The 17,328-nt window shown below is 48.1% G+C and overlaps 2 protein-coding genes across 50 annotated transcripts in view; one reads left to right on the forward strand and one right to left on the reverse strand.

The window, feature by feature from the left end:
* VPS26C (VPS26 endosomal protein sorting factor C) overlaps positions 1 to 17,328 on the forward strand; it is a 69,580-nt gene that overhangs the window by 45,388 nt on the left and 6,864 nt on the right. Inside the window, exon 8 of the mRNA XM_086408704.1 lies at positions 11,116 to 11,257. Within this exon, the coding sequence (XP_086264830.1) occupies positions 11,116 to 11,255 (140 nt within the window). The 3' untranslated portion in view covers positions 11,256 to 11,257. The remainder of the gene's footprint in view (positions 1 to 11,115; positions 11,258 to 17,328) is intronic.
* Positions 12,603 to 17,328, reverse strand: part of TTC3 (tetratricopeptide repeat domain 3) — a 129,764-nt gene continuing 125,038 nt past the window's right edge. For 44 of the 49 annotated variants that reach the window (XR_015166533.1, XR_015166524.1, XR_015166517.1 and 41 more), the window contains 2 exons: positions 16,193 to 16,285; positions 12,603 to 14,086 (listed from right to left, as the gene is read on the reverse strand). Coding sequence is in view for 46 of the 49 variants with exons in the window: in XM_086407834.1 (XP_086263960.1) it covers positions 14,012 to 14,086; positions 16,193 to 16,285 (168 nt within the window). In the remaining 3 variants the exon portion in view is untranslated. The remainder of the gene's footprint in view (positions 14,087 to 16,192; positions 16,286 to 17,328) is intronic. The other 5 variants (XM_086406535.1, XM_086405450.1, XM_086404915.1 and 2 more) reach the window with 2 other exon arrangements.

Here is a 17,328-nt window from a genome sequence, read left to right on the forward strand (position 1 = left end):
GCAGGTCTGTGACAGGAAAGCGTTCTAGTTCAGACACTCCCGCGCTGTGCAGGGTGCTGGGATCAGCTGTGTCATGAGCCTCGCAGCCCAGAACAAGGCGCGCTAAACAGACGCCATTAGCCAGGCATTGAATCCCTATCTGGTCTGCCCTTCCCATGAAACCCCAGTGAGATTCAGGCAGTGGGGAAGCATGGCTGAAAAAGAGGAGGTAGCCAGGGCCTTCCCTAGTGGCTCAGTGCTAAAGAACCTGCCTGCCAATGCAGGAGACACAGGTTCAATCCCTGGTCTGGGAAGATCCCACATGCGGTGCAGCAGCTCAGCCCCGTGAGCCACAAATACTGCAGCCCGTGTGCCCTAGAGCCGGTGGTCTGCAACAAGGGAAGCCACCACGATGCAGAGCCCGAGCACCGCAACTAGAGAGAGTAGCCCGCACTCAGTGTAACTAGAAAAAAGCCCGAGCAGCAACAAAGACCCGGCGCAGCAGAAAAAAATAAGTAATTTTTTTTTAAGAGGTGAGAAACTCAGGAACCTCAAACAGGGGCTCTGTATCAAGCTGGAGGGGTGGGGTGGGGAGGGAGATGGGAGGGAGGTTCAGAAGGGAGGGGATATATGTCTACCTGTGGCTGATTCATGTTGAGGTTTGACAGAAAACAGCAAAATTCTGTAAAGCAATTATCCTTCACATAAAATAAATTAAAAAAAAAAAAAAAGAGGAGGGAGCCGTCCTGGATTTTTGAGCCCCGGTGGCTGGATGTTGGTGGGTTTGTTCACTTGCCGTCCCTGTGTTTCCATGCTGCTGTTGTTTGTGGGGTGCGTCCAGCTCTTCAGGACCACAGCCCCAGGTCAGAGGGTTTGACAGCCAGAACCTCGGAGCATCCCCACAGCGCTTCTAACAGACATGTAAGGTTTTAAAAATAAACCAGTCGGTTTCTCCTCTGGTTGCTTCCTCAGGATTAAAAAGACTATTTTTAAGATCAGTGTGTGGTGACAGCTGGCAAAAGGCATGGAAGGAGGTTCCGGTCTTCGCATCTTCTTCATCTGCGCTCTGGGCTCACCTCACCCCCTGTCTTGTCCCCTTTATGTTCTCGGTCAGCGGGGACAGTGGTCTGCAGGCCCCTTGCCCCTCACCCGGTCCCAGCAGAAAGTGGCTCTGCCAGCTCCTGTCTGGCGGCCCAGGGGAAGAAGGCAGGGATAGAGACAGTGAGAAGACAGGGAACCAGGGCCCCACAGAGCCCCAGGGCCGGCACCCCAGCCCTGGGCACCCCCCAGTCTCCCCCCAGAGGCAGAAGGCCACATCTGTGCTCTCTGGACTCCGCTTTTCTGGGCTGGGTCCCCAGGCTGGCGGAGTCTTGCGGATTCCTTTCTGCACAGTCACTCTCCTTCCCTCTCTCCCGGCCCCCGGGGGTCCGATTCCACCCGCTGCCCCGTCAAGGGAGCGCACGCGGGCCCTGCCAGGCACCCTAATGACCCGCCTCGGGGGCGGTCACGCAGAAATTTCTCGAGACAGAAAGCCGGCCTCTCCTCAAGTGTGGCTCGGGGTGGGTGGTCAGAGCGTTAGGATTATGAGAGCGTGGTATCAGAACTTAAATCTAAAATCATGTGACCACTCAAGGGGGAAAAAAACCACAGAAATACATAGAAATGACTCTCTTTCGCCTTTTGAAGTGAGAACGTAAACTCAGCTCATTCATTTGTTTCTAGGATCACGTCTTACCATTTCTAGGCGGAAGCCCCTGTAGGTGCTACAGGGAATATAAAGGTTAACTAAGGTGTCTGCAGGATTTCTTAGATCTCTCAAGGCGAGGTTAAGCTGAATTCTTTTTCACCTTGCCCTGTCAAAATACAAATTTTCCCTCAATATACCAGCAGGTTTCACGGGCTCTCCGTCCTTAGAGCCGCTCTGACACGTCACTGAGTCACAAAACGCTTCCTCTATCCATTCCTTCCGCAAACCTCGGCCCAAACAGCCTTGTAGCAACAGATGTCACGCAGAGGTGGGAGGGCGGAGACCCAGACTCACGCGTTCCGGAAGTGCCAGCAAGCTCAAATGGAGCGTCAGACATCCTGTTTCCTCGGGGTCCTCCAGGACTTTCGGATCTCGTCAGAACTGAAGAACAGGCAAAGGACTTACTCCCTCACAACAGAAGAATATAAAAGTGGACACACACGAAGCAACTGCTCTCGGAATCTGTACAGAAACCGTCGCAGGCCTGTGAACCCTGAGGTGAGGCTAGACTCACCACGGCTTTGGTCTGACAGCAGCTTGACCCTCGCCGGGGGCCAGTAAGAGAGACTGCGGTTCAGGCCGCTGAGGTGGCTGGAACTGCGCGCCCGCACGGAGAGGGGCTCCGGAAGTCGACACTCAGGTTCCCTTGAGCCTCAGCCCAGGGCTAAGCTGTGCGTGTGCGGGACAAGACTCCATGAGGCCTGGCAGAGAACCGCTCCGGAGGGCCTGGGAGATGTGGAGATTTTGAGGACTCAGAGGGCTGGGGCTCTGACCAGTTAGAGCGGAGAGAACTGGCCTAGCACCCTGGTCCTTCAGCAGACACTCGAGAAAGGGCAGCCCTCTTAGGGGGACTCCTCCAGCTCCAGGGCAAGGCCATCAAAACCTTCCCTCACAAAGCCTACTGACGAGTGTGGAAGGTTCAGTTCTACCAGCAAAGTAACTGCCTTTCAGCATAAAACTTCACACTGTTTAAGGGAAGACACTGAAACAGACACTGGAGCATATGCAATGTACTATAGAGTTTATAATTTACAGGGTTTAAAGTGTACAGCAACCATGACACCAAGGCCAGAAGGGGAAATGGAAGAATACTGCTGTAAGGTTCTCCTAAAAAAACTGGCACAATATTATTGGAAGGAAGTTTAAAATGTATATTATAAATCATAAATCAACACTAAAACCAAAAAATTAATATATAATTAATCAAAAATATGGCAAAAAGAAATGGGAATGAAAAGATACTACAAATAGGAAACAAATTGCAAGATGGAGGATTTAAACCCCACAATTACATCAAATGTAAGTGTCCAGACACCCTAATTAAAAGGCATAAATTGTCAGGTTGGCTAGAAATGTAATACCTAACTAGATGCTGCTTAAAAAAGTACCTAGTATAAATATAAAGACAACTAGGTTAAAAGTAAAGAAAGGGGGAAAAATATACTGTTCCAAAACTAACCAAAAGAAAACTGGAGTAGCTATGCTAATAACAAAGAAGATCTCAGACCAAAGACTATTGGAAATAAAAAATGGCCACTTAATAATGATAGTTCAGTTCAGTTCAGTCACTCAGTCATGTCGGACTCTTTGAGACCCTATGGACTGCAGCACACCAGGCTTCCCTGTCCTTCACTGTCTCCCAGAGTTTGCTCAGACTCAAGTCCATCGAGTTGGTGATGCCATCCAACCATCTCATCCTCTGCTGTCCCCTTCTCCTCCTGCTCTCAATCTTTCCCAGCATCAGAGTCTTTTCCAATGAGTCAGTTCTTTGCATTGGGTGGCCGAAGTATTGGAGCTTCAGCATCAGTCCTTTCAATGAATATTCAGGACTGATTTCCTTTAGGAATGATTGGTTGGATCTCCTTGCAGTCCAAGGGACTCTCAAGAGTCTTCTCCAACACCACAGTTCAAAAGCATCAATTCTTCAGCACTCAGCTTTCTTTATAGTCCAACTCTCACATCCATACATGACTACTGGAAAAACCATAGCTTTGACAATACAGACCTTTTCGGTAAAGCAATGTGTCTTTTTAATATGCTGTCTGGGTTGGTCATAGCTTTTCTTCCAAGAAGGAAGCATCTTTTAATTTCATGGCTGCAGTCACCATCATATCAGTTAGTTATCAGTCTTAATGTAAGGAGTATACAATTCATTAAGAGTTTATATACTAAATAATTAGGTACTTAATAACACAGCTTCAAAACACACAAAGTAAAATCTGTTGAACTTCAAGAAGAGAGAAATCCACAATTATAGGCAGAAGTCTCACACACTAATTGGGAGAACAAATTGAAAGAAAATCAGAAAGTATATAGGAGGCTTGAACAATGTATTGACTAATTTCACTGGTTGATTGACATCTATAGGGCACTTGATCTACCAACAAACAGCAGAATACACATTCTTTCTAAGTGTGTGTGGAATGTTTGCCAAGTTTTGGCCCCATATTGTGGGCCATAAACCAACTGAATAATTTTAAAAGGATTTAAATCGTACAAAGTATGCTTTCTGACTCATGGAAATAAAAAAATTAATAAATTGGAAATAACAAAAAGATATGTGAAAAAACCCAAAATATTTGGAAACTAAATAACACACTTTTAAAATAACCCAGTGGGTCAAAGAGAAAATCAGAATTAAAATGTATTTTGAACTGATTCAAAATGAAAACAACAATCCAGGTTCAGATGTGTTTAATGATAAATTCTACCAAACATTTATGAAAGACATAGTACCAACTCCTTCAAAAATCAAAAAGGAGGAATACTTCTAAAATCATTATATGAGGCTAAAAATCACCCTGTTACAAAAACCACAGAGAAGACATGAGAAGAAAAGATTAATCAGACTAATATACCTCACAGACATAGATGCAAAAATTCTAAAACAAATTAGAAAATTGAACTTAAGAATATGAAAAGGGATGCAAAATGGGCTTTATCCTAAGAAAGTAAGGTTGCCTTAATATTTGAAAGACAATCAGTGTAATTTACCATATTAGCAGACTGAAAAAACCAAAATCAACCTGACACAGAAAAGGCATCTGAGAACTCCAACATTAATTTCTGCTTTAAAAAAACAATCTCTCAGCAAATTAGTAATAGATAAGAACTTGCTCAATTTGGTAAAAGGCATCAATGAAAAAGCCACGCTAACATTATTCAAGAAATCAACCCTGGATATTCACTGGAAGGACTGATGCTTTAGCTAAAGCTCTAATACTTTGGCTACCTGATGTGAAGGGTCATTGGAAAAGACCCTGATGCTGGGAAAGACTGAAGGCTGGAGGAGAAGGGGACAACAGAGGATGAGATGGTTGGATGGCATCACCGATTCCATGGACATGAGTTTGAGTAAGCTCTGGGAGTTGGTGATGGACAGGGAAGCCTGGCATCCTACAGTCCATGGGGTCACAAAGAGTCAGACACAACTTACAGACTGAACAGCAACATTATTCTTGGCTCCGTGGTAATGAATCTGCCTGCCAATGCAGGAGACACAGGTTTGGTCCCTGGGTCGGGAAGATCCCCTGGAAAAGGAAATGGCAACCCACTCTAGTACTCTTGCCTAGAGAATCCCATGGACAGAGGAGCCTGGTAGGCTACAGTCCATGAGGAGATCACTTAGTGACTAAACCACCACCACAACAAACATTCTCCTTGGTGGTGAAGTACTGAGTGCTTTCAGAATATGTAGTTGAAGTTTCTGTTGCCGCCTGGGGGCCTGAGTTCTTCTGGTTGCAGGGGAAGTGGCCAGCAGATGCTGGAGCAGTAAGTCAGCTGGGCAGGGGCCGATCCTGACTCTGACATCTTCCAGCTACGTGACCTTGGGGAAGCTGAGTAAACTGTTTGGACTTGTTTCCTCATCTGTAAAATGGGAGTTAAGAGTTAGCACTACTTTGCAGGGGGCTTGGAGAAACCAAGTGCTGCGATATCTGTGATCACTCAGAGCAGTAGCCAGAAGACTACTACACTCCAGAAATGGTCGTTCATAAAAAGCATTGGGCGACACTGAGGGCTGTCTGGGGAAGGTGAGGAAGGTTGGAGGCACCCAATTCAGAGACCACTGTGGCCGGTTTGCGGGGGTGGCTCTGATACTGAGTGGGCATGGTTTTTTAAGTGTTTATTGAGCAGCTACTATGTGCAATCACCCTCATTTAATCCTCATAGGAACATGGAAGCGAAAGCTCCAAGAGGATAAATAATCTGCCAGCCACACCACTGAAGGGCAGCAGACAGTGGGGCAGGAAGAAGGGGGGTCTGGGTGTCAGCCGGTGGTGGGGGCCCAGGAGGGGGCTGGTGGGGGCGACCCAGGTCCCTCTGCGGGAGATGAGGTGAGAACAAGGCTGATGACCCTGGGTGGAGGGCAGCAGTTGGGGAGGGTGTGGGCCTGGATGTGGGGGCCTGGAGTCCTGCAAGGCAGATCCACTGAGTGTAGGTCTGTGGGGCTGGACTGGGTCCAGAATTTCCAGCGACTGTATGGGGTGGGAGTGGGCCCTGGGGGGTCAAGGGTGGAAGCAAAGGTTTGGCGAGTAGGCTGCTGGATGCGGCTGTAATTGTATCAGAAGTGCCCCCTGCCTGGCCTGGGGCCCGTTCTCTGCGACTCTTAAAAGTCCACAGGTACAACTGACACTTAACGAGGGGTGTCACCCGCAGGCTGAAAATGCTCCCCACGGTCTGGTCTCAGGCCCCCGCACCCGGCATCTCTCCCCTCCCCTTAGACAGCAGCAGGTCTGTCCCAGCGGGCTCGGCCTGTGACTTCCGTCAGCCTGGACCCCTGCCCTTCTTTCCGCCCCAGGTCCCCACCGGCTCCTTCAGGGCTCCAGGTGAACGTGACCCTCCCCTCCCAAACACTGCCTCAGCCTCTTGGGGCTGCCTTTCCTCCAGACCCCCAGAGGCACACCAGGTACCTGGCGTGGCTGACCCGGGCTCCCCTGAAGAGGATGAGGCTGGGCCTCTGGGTGCCTCTGTCCTCTCGCCTCTCCAGCACCTAGGAGAGAGCCTGCGTGTGCGAGACCAGAAATCTGACCAGTGACCGTCAGGGCCACGTGGCTCACCCCCAGGGTGCCCGGTGGGGATGCATAGAGGTGCCACAGGAGAAGGGAAGGGGTGCGGGACCCCTGTACCCCAGGCATGCTATGCTTTGGTTGTGTCCGACTCTGAGACCCCCACGGACTGTAGCTGCCGGGCTCCCCTGTCCATGGGATTTTCCCGACAAGAATACAGGAGTCAGTTGCCATCTCCTCTTCCAGGCCCCTGGATCTTCCTGATGTAGGGATCGAACCCACGTCTCTTTACATCTCCTGCATCGCCAGGCGGGATCTTTACCACTAGCGCCACTCACAGTGGGGACAAGGAGACGCAGGCTCAGCCGTCTCTTCCAGGCCCAGGACCCAGAGTTTGATGGACACCTCCGTCTCTTACAGAGAAGGGCAGTAACAATTGCTAGGCTTCAGCTTTCAAAGGTCTGGCCAATCTGGAGGTTGTGGTAGTTTTGAAACCGGAAGCAGAAGCAACGTGGCCTCCAGTGAGGCCCCGATAAAAGCCAGAGTCCCGCGGGCGCTGGGGCAGCCGCCAGCGTCTGAGCACCATGTCGATCTGTTCAGGCGCTTCCTTTTCTCAGAGGCTGCTGGCTCAACCCACTGGGACGGGTGGCACTTCAGGACAGCACAGCTTGGAGCTGGTGCAGGTTTCTTGGAATGGGGAGGAGGGAGATCTAAATTTAGACCTTTCTATCACACCAAATAAACATAAATTGAACCAGAGGGCTCAAAAGAATTAGGCAGAATGCCTTTGCACCTAACTTCTGAAAAATGGAGAGAGAAAAGTTTGAAAACAGAATGGTATTTATTCACTCAAATCCCAAGGTATTTGCCGAAAACCATGACACTTGTTTGACACAAAAATACATGTTACGAAGAGGAAGACTTTCTCTTTGAAATATCCTGCTGCAGAGGCCCGGGTCATCAACACCAACTGCTCAACTGTGAAGGCTCCCGTGGCCAGGCTGAGGGCTGGCCCAACTTCAAGGGACAGAGGATGTGTCTGTGGCCTCTAGCTTGGACTGTCCTCATGGTTGTTTCCCGTCTGCTACACCTGCTCTTGCATTCACCTGCACGCTCCCAAGGCAGGGCCCCCACCAGAGTAAGAAGGGGTCTTCTAGGTTTCAGCAGGGGAGCTGCGGCAGGGCCGGGGGATGGGGAAGCAAAGCTGCTGCGGGGGAGGTGGACTCAGGGCCTCTGCCCCTGCAGGCCCGGGCTCCACAGTGACCTGAGTCTTCTCTCCTGGATGACAGCCAAAGGGGAGACCACCCGGGATGGGGTCTGTGTGGGCAGGGGCAGCACACACCCACAGGACTGAGAGTGAGGACCCCCAGCCAACACAGCTGAGGGGAGAAGCTCTTTCAGCCTAAAGCATTTCAAAAGGGCTACGTGTCAAAGTCCCCTGATCACCATGGCAACTGTGAGATGAGAAGCGTTCACTAGGCAGGCTGCTTCTCCTACACAAGACTCCTCCTTCACAGATGCTTTGGGGAGGGGGAAGGAGTTATATGTAGCATTTGCCGATTTCTGTGGTGTAAATACTCCCGCCAATAGCCGATTTCAAGCCACCTATGTGACACCTATGTAAATCTTAAGGTATCTATGTGACACAACAGGACAGGGTTGGGTATAGACACTGGATATATCAGTAACTGGCAAAGCATAAGTAATAAACTGCAGTAATTAGGAAGTAATTGCCTTTAAATATATATATGTAATTTCACTGTAAGCTTATGTAATTCAACTCTTAACAGTAGTTGTGTTTAACAGCCAGCTCACAGAAGTGCTGAAAAGTGAACAACTGGCTCCTGTTACTGGGGCCAGTTGGGGCAGACTCCAGTACCTCAGACCTCACCCATGCCAAGAAGGATGGTCCTCCCGGCTGGTACCAGGCAACGCCAAGATGGCTGGCACTACCTTCCTAGTAAGGTGTGGTCCAGCTTTCTTCCTCTTGACTCAGCAGCAATAACCAGTTGGCATCAGGCTCACTCCTGCCTACCTTCCAGAGTGACTTCCCAAAGGCCCACTGGCATGCTGAGGTGCCCACTGGCAGGCTGCGGGAACCAGCAACCCCAGGAGGGGGCACCTGCCCCACAGTGGGGCCTTCAGGTCGCTCCAGGCCTCAGCAGGAACGGAGTCTCATAGCTGTGAGGGGCCGCTGTGTGTGGGAAGGGGGAGGCCAACTTCCCCAGGAGCACTGCAGGGCCCACAATTATCACTGCCTCCAGGGGCCAGGCGTATCGTCTTGTTCTTGTGTTTTGAAAGGTTTAGTTTTATGGAAAACGACGACAGGAAAGTGCATTCTTTTAACATATAGCTCCACGAATTTACGTAAGCACGGCTCAGCCGAAGATGAGAGCGCCCTTCCAGCCTTTCCCTGTCAGCAGCATTGCCTCACAGCTAACTGCCCTCTGCCACCAGCTTCCAGTTCTCTGAAGTCACGTTAAGTGGAGCTCCATTTTGTTGGGCTGCTTTGGCTCAGTTCTGTCTGTGAGAATCCTCTGTGTAGCTGTGTGAGGCAGCAGTCCCTTCATCTCGTTGCTGACAATCATTCTACTGTGTGAAGAGGCCACGGCCTGTGCATTTTACATCGAGGGATGCTTGGGTGGTTTCCAGTTTGAGGCTATTGTGCGTGAAGCCAAGTATGAAGCACTTGCACCGCGGCACGCGTTTCTAAGTGTGTGCCTGGGGACTGTGTCCTTGGGCACTACAGGATTAGTTGTCTTTTTTACTTTCAGCCATCCTGGTGTGTATCTGCAGGATGTTACTGGTTTTAATTTGTATTTGATGACAGAAACACACCTGGCTATCGAAATGCCTATTAACCATTGGATAGTTGTGAACAGCCTATTCAAATCTTGCATTTCTAAGTATATTGTGTATTTTTCGTTAATGACACATTTTTTTATACATCTTGGAACCTTTGTTGGAAGTATTACAAGCTTCCTCGACTTCACAGCTTGACTTGGTAAGAGTCATTAATTGTAACAATACCCAATTTATCAGATTTTTATCTTCATGGCTAGCACTTAGATCCTAGTAAATCTTTGCTAAGGACAAGATTTGTTTTCTGTAGAAAAACTATTTCATTTTTCACACTTAGGACCACTGGAACCTATCCATTGGGAACTATGTCGGTGTATGGTGTGAGGTTAAGGCTGACTTTCTCCTGTATGTGTACCCAAAATTAGTATTCTTAATGTAGACAAAAGCTTTTTTTTCTGATTATTGATGATTGTCTCATTAGGATTTTGTAGTTTACTAGTGTTGTTTAATTTCTAGATTTTGGCTAAATATTTTGTCATTCTTGTTCCTTTAAGGGATAAATCAATTCAGTTGCTCAGTCGTGTCCAACCCTTTGTGACCCCCTGGACTGCAGCACGCCAGGTTTCCCGGTCCATCATCAATTCCTGGAGCTTGCTCAAACTCATGTCCATCGAGTCAGTGACGCCATCCAACCAGAAGAGACTATGTAAACTGGGGGCGATGACAGTAACAGTCCTCCCCTCAAACAGGGGAGCTGGGGTCACATGCCTCCTCCAGTGGGGATGAACCTGCCCAGGCCTCTACCATGTCAACACAAGACCCCTGCTAAGCTAGGCACAGAGCTCTGGGCCTAAACCCAAACTGAACAGAAAAGCTACCTCAAAACTGCTCCTCCAGGTAATGGGACAGCCACAGGTGAGATCATCCTTCACTATGGAATCATGATGTAGCCAAAGTCAACTTAGGGAGATATCAGGAACAAAGCTGTTATTTTTCAAAATGACTTTGAGGTGATCGGATTTCTTCTCCTTTTTTCTACTTGACTGTGTTCCACAATCCAGGCTTCCTAATCTAATGAAAAGCAACCCTGAACATGCTGAAGCTCCAATACTCTGGCCACCTAATGCAAAGAGCCGACTCATTGGAAAAGACTCTGATGCTCGGAAAGATTGAGGGCAGGAGGAGAAGGGGACGACAGAGGATGAGATGGTTGGATGGCATCACTGATTCAATGGACATGAGTCTGAGTAAACTCCGGGAGATAGTGACAGACCGGGAAGCCTGGTGTGCTGCATGCAGTCCATGGGGTTGCAGAGACAGACAAGACTTAGCAACTGAACAACAAAATCTAATGAAACTTTTCTTATACAAGACCACCAAGCTCTCTCCTTGTCCAACTTCCAGACCCTGACCAGAGTAATAGTTACTGGATCCCCTTTGTCATAGGTTCATGTGCTAGGTACTGTGCTAACCGCTTTACAGGGATTTTATTATTCATCTGTATACCTCCCTTGATGCTTCTTTAAAGTCCTCCTCGGCACCAAGTTACAGTCTGAATTTGTTTACTGTCTGTAACTGCAGGACGAGTTCCGTGGAGTCCGTGTCCCTCCTTCACTGCTGTATCAGGATGCTGTGCCCAGGGCCTAGCACACAGCAGGTGCTCAGTACACAGCTGTTCTCACTGGCGTCCAGGTGGGCCCACCTTCTCAGCAAAGCACTGAAGGTATGTGGCTACACAAAGGTGGGCGTGCCCTCTAAGCAGATCACGTCGGGGTGAAGAGGAAAAGGGGGTTAGCTACGGTGATGCATTCTTTTTAAAATTATTCTTTGAATAAGGCTTGATGATTAACCTTTATTAATTAAGTTTGATTAAAGTTAAAACGCCTGAAAAGCAGTTCCTGTTTCTTTCAAGAAGGGTTATGTTGGAGATGTTTTTGGTCTTCATTTTGACAAGGCTTCCCGTCTTTACTTTTACTTTACACAGTCTTTACTTTACAAGGACTTTACTGTCTTTGCTTTTTATCAGCTGCATCAGCAAGTACTTACTTCACATGACGATGAAAGGGATTTCCACCTCTGCTATTACTTCTCTTACCTGTTTTCTTTACTCCGTTTCTCCGGAGCGTGTCATCTGATGGAAGCTGCCTAAAAGTATTTCACTGCTTCTGCCTTGTGTTGTGGTCGCCTGGCCCACCTGCTTCTAGTCTTTGAAATCACCTTAAAAATGTAGTAATGTATAACAAGAACCATCACAATATTTTAATTATCCTCCAATTAAAATTTTTAAAAGGTGGTAACGTTTTACAATGCTAGGGTAACATTTCAATTTTGTATTGGATTATGCCCTATGTATAGCATGAACTTTTCAGCAGGGAAAATAATCCAAGCTCTTAAGAATAGTTACTGCTCAAAGTTACACACTATTCTGAATTAAACGCTATCGGACTAAAGACAGAGACTGGTAACACTGGCTCTCCTGGATCATCTCTTGGTGCTTGGCAGACTAGAAGGTCCTCTATCAGGGAGCCCTTTCTCACCAGCCTCAGTAGCCCTGTATCCACAAGGACCAAAAGGTCCCTAAAAGCTGGTCCAACCTAAATCATCCCCGGGAATATCTGGTCCCTGCCACAGGGTCCAGGACAGGACCCTGTATCAAGGTCATTTTGGTGTGAACCAGAAGTCTGCTAACCCTAACCCTCCGCAAGTGCCTCACAGAGATCAACAGTGAGAAATGCAATCTGATTAACTTCGACACTCTCATACGTATTCGCCTGAAAAACCTCTCATCCTAGCCTAGAACAGTAAACTCTATCATCTCTGTCTAGTCTTTCCATTCACAGATTTCAACAGCCAATCTTGTGAACTTGAGTTTAGCAACCTCTACTTAATTAAGCAAAAGGATACTTTGATCCAGTTTTGAAAATGTCCTTGAACTCTTGGTTAGACTCCTCAGACGTACAGTGGCTCTTCTGTCCAAACGAATCACCTTTTAAATTGGTAGCATAATATATGTCTTGAATTTTCAAGCAGAATGCTTTAAATTAGATAAAGAATGGATAACACAGCTATTATTTTAGAACGCTCTTTATTTCGACACAGGACACGTGGAAGGCATGTTCACAAGTTAACAGTTTGAGGTTATGCACGAACACATCCTCTCACTCTCCAGCTGTTCTCCTTTCCCGCTGCGCCTGTATACCTTCGTATCTGCAAGTCCTCAGTTATTCTGAACATGCAGACAATGTTTTCGGGACCTGCTTCAAAATATGGAATGAGCGTCTATGCACTAAGACGTCAAAACCGAGGGAGAAGCAAAGCAGACGGAGGCGACTGCGTCAGCGCGTGAACCTGCGGCTCTGAGCTTCTGAGGGAAACAGAGAACGCGTGGGAAAACACTTTTTGATCCTTCTGGTTTGAGAGAGATGGAAGGCGCCCGTAATTCACGGTTCTATGTCTACTGCTGTCTGTAAGTCACTGAAGAGAAGCAGTTTGTCTAACGCAGCTGCGGTTTTGTTCTCAGGCTACAGTACACGAGTGCATGCATTACTCTACACAATGTCAAACACGAATGACTGGAACAGCAACATCTCAGGACTGTCTAATTATACAAGTGTCTCTTTTTGGTGGTGGGGTAAGGAAAGGGAATGATGGTGACTGTTTCCCTCAGCTGCCGCTGTGTGCCAGACAGATACCCAAACGCTTGTTGTCTAACTCAGAGAGGCAGACAAAGGTCACTAACGAGAACAGTAAGGTATTCAAAACAGTCTGCTCCAGACCCGGGGGTGGGATGATGATGAGGGAGCCTCGACTTCAGGGGTTAAGAAGTCTTGGCTGATGTTAGCAAGGGTTTTGTAACTGATTTTCAAAAATCATTGTGTCTTTGAAAGATGGAAAACAAGCACTTACAAATCTACTGGGGAGAAAAAATAATGAAATGAAAAATCACATGAATAGGAGACTTGAATCTTCTGGTCTGAAATCAGCCAATATTAACATTACAACCTATTAAAAGGTAGTCTGCTTAAGCTCATTTTTTAAAACACAGAATCTCTGAGGAAAAATGTAGGCATAAGTTCAGGAATACCGATCTCAAAAACCTTTTCCCGGGGGCACTTTAGCAGGCCAAGGATGCTGATAATCGAGTTCTGCTTTGGGGCACTCACTGTCTTTTCCTTCCATCTCAGAGCGCGCCTCTGCAGCAGCCCCAACAACAGAAGGAAGCGGTTACACGTGATTTTATCAGCCACCACTTGGCGATTACTGTATATCTAGTCAGGAGTTGGGAAATTACTTACTCTCAGCTGTATTAAAGAGTTCCATTTATTAGCACTGCAACACAGAGTGCAAAGAAGCTTCAGGTGTCTGCTTTTGATACCAAAGGGAGTACACTGCTAGTCTTCCAACTCAACAAGCAGCGTATCTCCAGCGTGAACTGTAGCTGCTGAGAATAGCAGGCGGGCCGCCTCCAGCAGGGCAGCTACTCCTCTGACAGGAGGTCATGACCCAGGCAGGCTGGGCAGGTGCGCTGGCTCTTCAGCCACTGCTTGAAGCACTGAAATGAGAGAAGACAATCAGCTGGCCCTTTAGGAGCCTGGGGACCTCAGCTCTCCCGCGCCATTTGCCTCAGCAGACACGGAGACTCCACCCTGAGAGAGTGACTCTCTTAGGCAGGTTAAGGAGTCTGGGGCCCTTGAGGAGGAGAAAGGAAGAGTGTTTTTTGTTTGTTTACATTCCTTCATCTTATAAGATGTTTTTTAAGCCCAGAGCTGATGATTACACAACAAAACAAGTCATCTTGCTTAGGGGATGTTTTTCCTTAAAAGTGAGAGTGAAAGTTGCTGTCGTGTCCAACTCTTTGTGACCCCATGGTCTATACAATCCATGGAATTCTCCAGGCCATACTACTGGAGTGGGTAGCCTTTCCCATCTCCAGGGGATCTTCCCAATCCAGGGATCGAACCCAGGTCTCCTGAACTGCAGGAGGATTCTTTACCAGCTGAGCCACCAGGGAAGCCCAGGAATACTGGAGTGGGTAGCCTATCCCTTCTCCAGGGGATCTTCCCGACCCAGGAATCAAACTACAGTCTCCTGCATTGCAGGTGGATTCTTTACCAACTGAGCTATCAGGGAAGCCCTTTGTTTTTCCTTAAACTCTGCACTAATGATTATGTAACAACACTGTATCTTGTTTGAAGACGTGTTTCTTGTTAAGAACAAGAACCTTCTGATTAAACTTGTTATCTTAAGAGTTATGAAGAGGTAAGACCTCTCTATTGTTAGTAACCAACTGAAAAAGTATACAAGGCCTTGCTAAGACAAATGGGGAGGGCACTCTACCCCCTTCTGAGGTCTATGTCAGAAGCTTTCTGTGTCCCTTTTTCACTGTAATAAAACTCTGCTACACAAAACCTCTGAGTGATCAAACCTCATCTCTGGCCTGGAAACCAAATTCTCTCCTTCAGAGGCCATGAATGTGACCCTGTTCACTGTAAGCTATCACCCGTGACGTCCAGGGGGACCTTGAGCCACTCAACACCCAGCGACACCGGAGCCTGCTCAGGGCAGGGGTCTGGACCAAGCCCCAGGAACAAGGAATTGCACCTCAGGATGTGACCGTGAAGCCTTGGGGCCTGACTGTGCCTCCCCTTCCTGCTCCGCTCCAGTCCAGTCTGTGCTTCAGCTGCCCTGACTGCTGGAGGCCGGCACTTTCCGGGCCCTTGGATTCCCCTTGTCTTCCTGGTCTTGTTCCTTGTCCCTCCCCAGTCTGCACACACATAGTGGCTGGCCTGCTGCCGCTACGGAGCTAAGTGTGGTAAGCTCAGAGCCCAGGCAGGACCCCCGCCCAGGAAGAAGACAGGCACATGAGAGAATGTAGTTGGCCTGGACTCTGGCGGCATGAGTGGTAAAGAACCCGCCTGCCAATGCAGGAAACTCAAGAGACGCGGGTTTGATCCCTGGGTCGAGAAGATCCCGTGGAGCAGGGCATGGCAACCCCCTCCAGTATTCTTGCCTGGAGAATTCCATAGACAGAGGAGCCTGGTGGGCTACAGCACACAGGGTCACAAGGAGTCAGACATGACTGAGTGCACGCAGGCACACACAGAGTGTGCGCCCCTTCTCTCAGGGATTCATACACTCACAGGGCAGAGACGGGACGGGCTCTAATCCAGCAGCTGGGGAGCAGGACGAGTGCTCACAGCACCCAAAACCCCAGAACAGCTAACGCCCATCCCGGAGGGGCCCAAGCCAGAATCCCCCAGGCAATGCAGCCCGTCAGGTTTCCTTTCTCTTCTCTCAAGTGTTAAACTTACTTCACACACTGCACTAAACCGACAAGCTATTTCACCATCTATCTGTTTGACAGTGCGTGTAAGAGCTTGTAAGGAAATCACGCTCTTTGAATTTTAGTGACTGAGAGAGCCGAGTGTGCTCCCCACCAGACACGGAGAGGACCGTGCAGAGCGCGCCAGAGGCCCGGCGTCCACCCCCCTCCCCACAGCACAGTCTACGGGAGGGAGACAACGGCCACGCACACGAGCACACTTGGAATTTGCTTGGAAAATGCAAGGGCTGAAGTCTAGGGGAAAAAGTCCCTTTCTCTTTTCTAAACACTCCAGTCAGGATGCGCAGCGTGCAAACAGCCACAGGGAACTCTCACCCCCTTGTGAAGCCTGTGCCCACACTGCAGCTCACGCACGTGTTTGGACTTGAATACTTCTCGGCACATTTCACAGGAATTTGCGCAGGACACCTGTGGAAACAGATGTATCCCAGTAATAAAGGACTCTTCCCACAATTGGCTTTCCAAAACTTTTGCAGCACAGGGTGCAAATTATTCTCAATTACAGTTAAGCAGACTGAGGGAACAACTTATTTTTTGAATAATATTTCTTAGGAAAAAACAAAGTTTTCATTTTCTCAAATAAAAATCATGATTTATGCAGTTAACTCACTCACAGTTAAATACTACAAATACCTATTTATCCCATTCCATACCTGAAGTATGGTACTAGCTGCATATTACAAATTAACTATTCATCTAATTATCTAACAGCTGGAGACAGTAATAAATTATGACACCTCTACACTATGGATTATCGTGAGGCTGATTAAAATCCTGATGGAATTCTGTAATCCTTGGTACAGAAGGTGAAAGTGAAGTCGCTCAGTCGTGTCCAACTCTTTGCGACCCCATGAACTGGCCAGGATCCTCCGTCCATGGGATTTTCCAGGCAAAAATACTGGAGTGGGTTGTCATGCCCTCCTCCAGGGGATCTTCCTGACCCAGGGCTCGAACCTGGGTCTCCAGCATTGTAGGCAGGTGCTTTATCATCTGAGCCACCAGGTATAGAAAGCTGGTCCCAAAAGCTCTCTGAATAATAGTTGGCTAACAAAACATATGAGTATATAATTTAAGTTTTTAAACAGAGAGAGAATGTCTGTATATAGAGATGCCTAGAAAAGAATCTGGAAAGATATAAAATGTTAATGATGGTGACTGGCTACTTTGGGTTGACAGATTTAACTTTTTCTTTGCTATTTTTCTAAAGTTTCTATCAATGTGGATTACTTGCATAAATCAAATCAAAACAAACTGATGGCTCATTCAGCAATATCCCTGTCAGGGGACATAGGTGAGTGGGAGGGCTCCTGGCCCCAACACTCAGTCTGAGGATACAGATAGCATTCTCGTGTGGAAGCGGAGCTGGTGCCACCCTAGGACTCCAGGCACCACGACCTCCCTGCAGACCCCAGCACCCGCCCTACGCCGCGGCCTTCTCCTCGACTCTCACT

Source organism: Bos grunniens, chromosome 1 (assembly GCF_055505025.1).
Source record: "Bos grunniens cultivar Pamir isolate PY7600 chromosome 1, Bosgru_T2T1.0, whole genome shotgun sequence".
Lineage (NCBI taxonomy): Eukaryota > Metazoa > Chordata > Mammalia > Artiodactyla > Bovidae > Bos > Bos grunniens.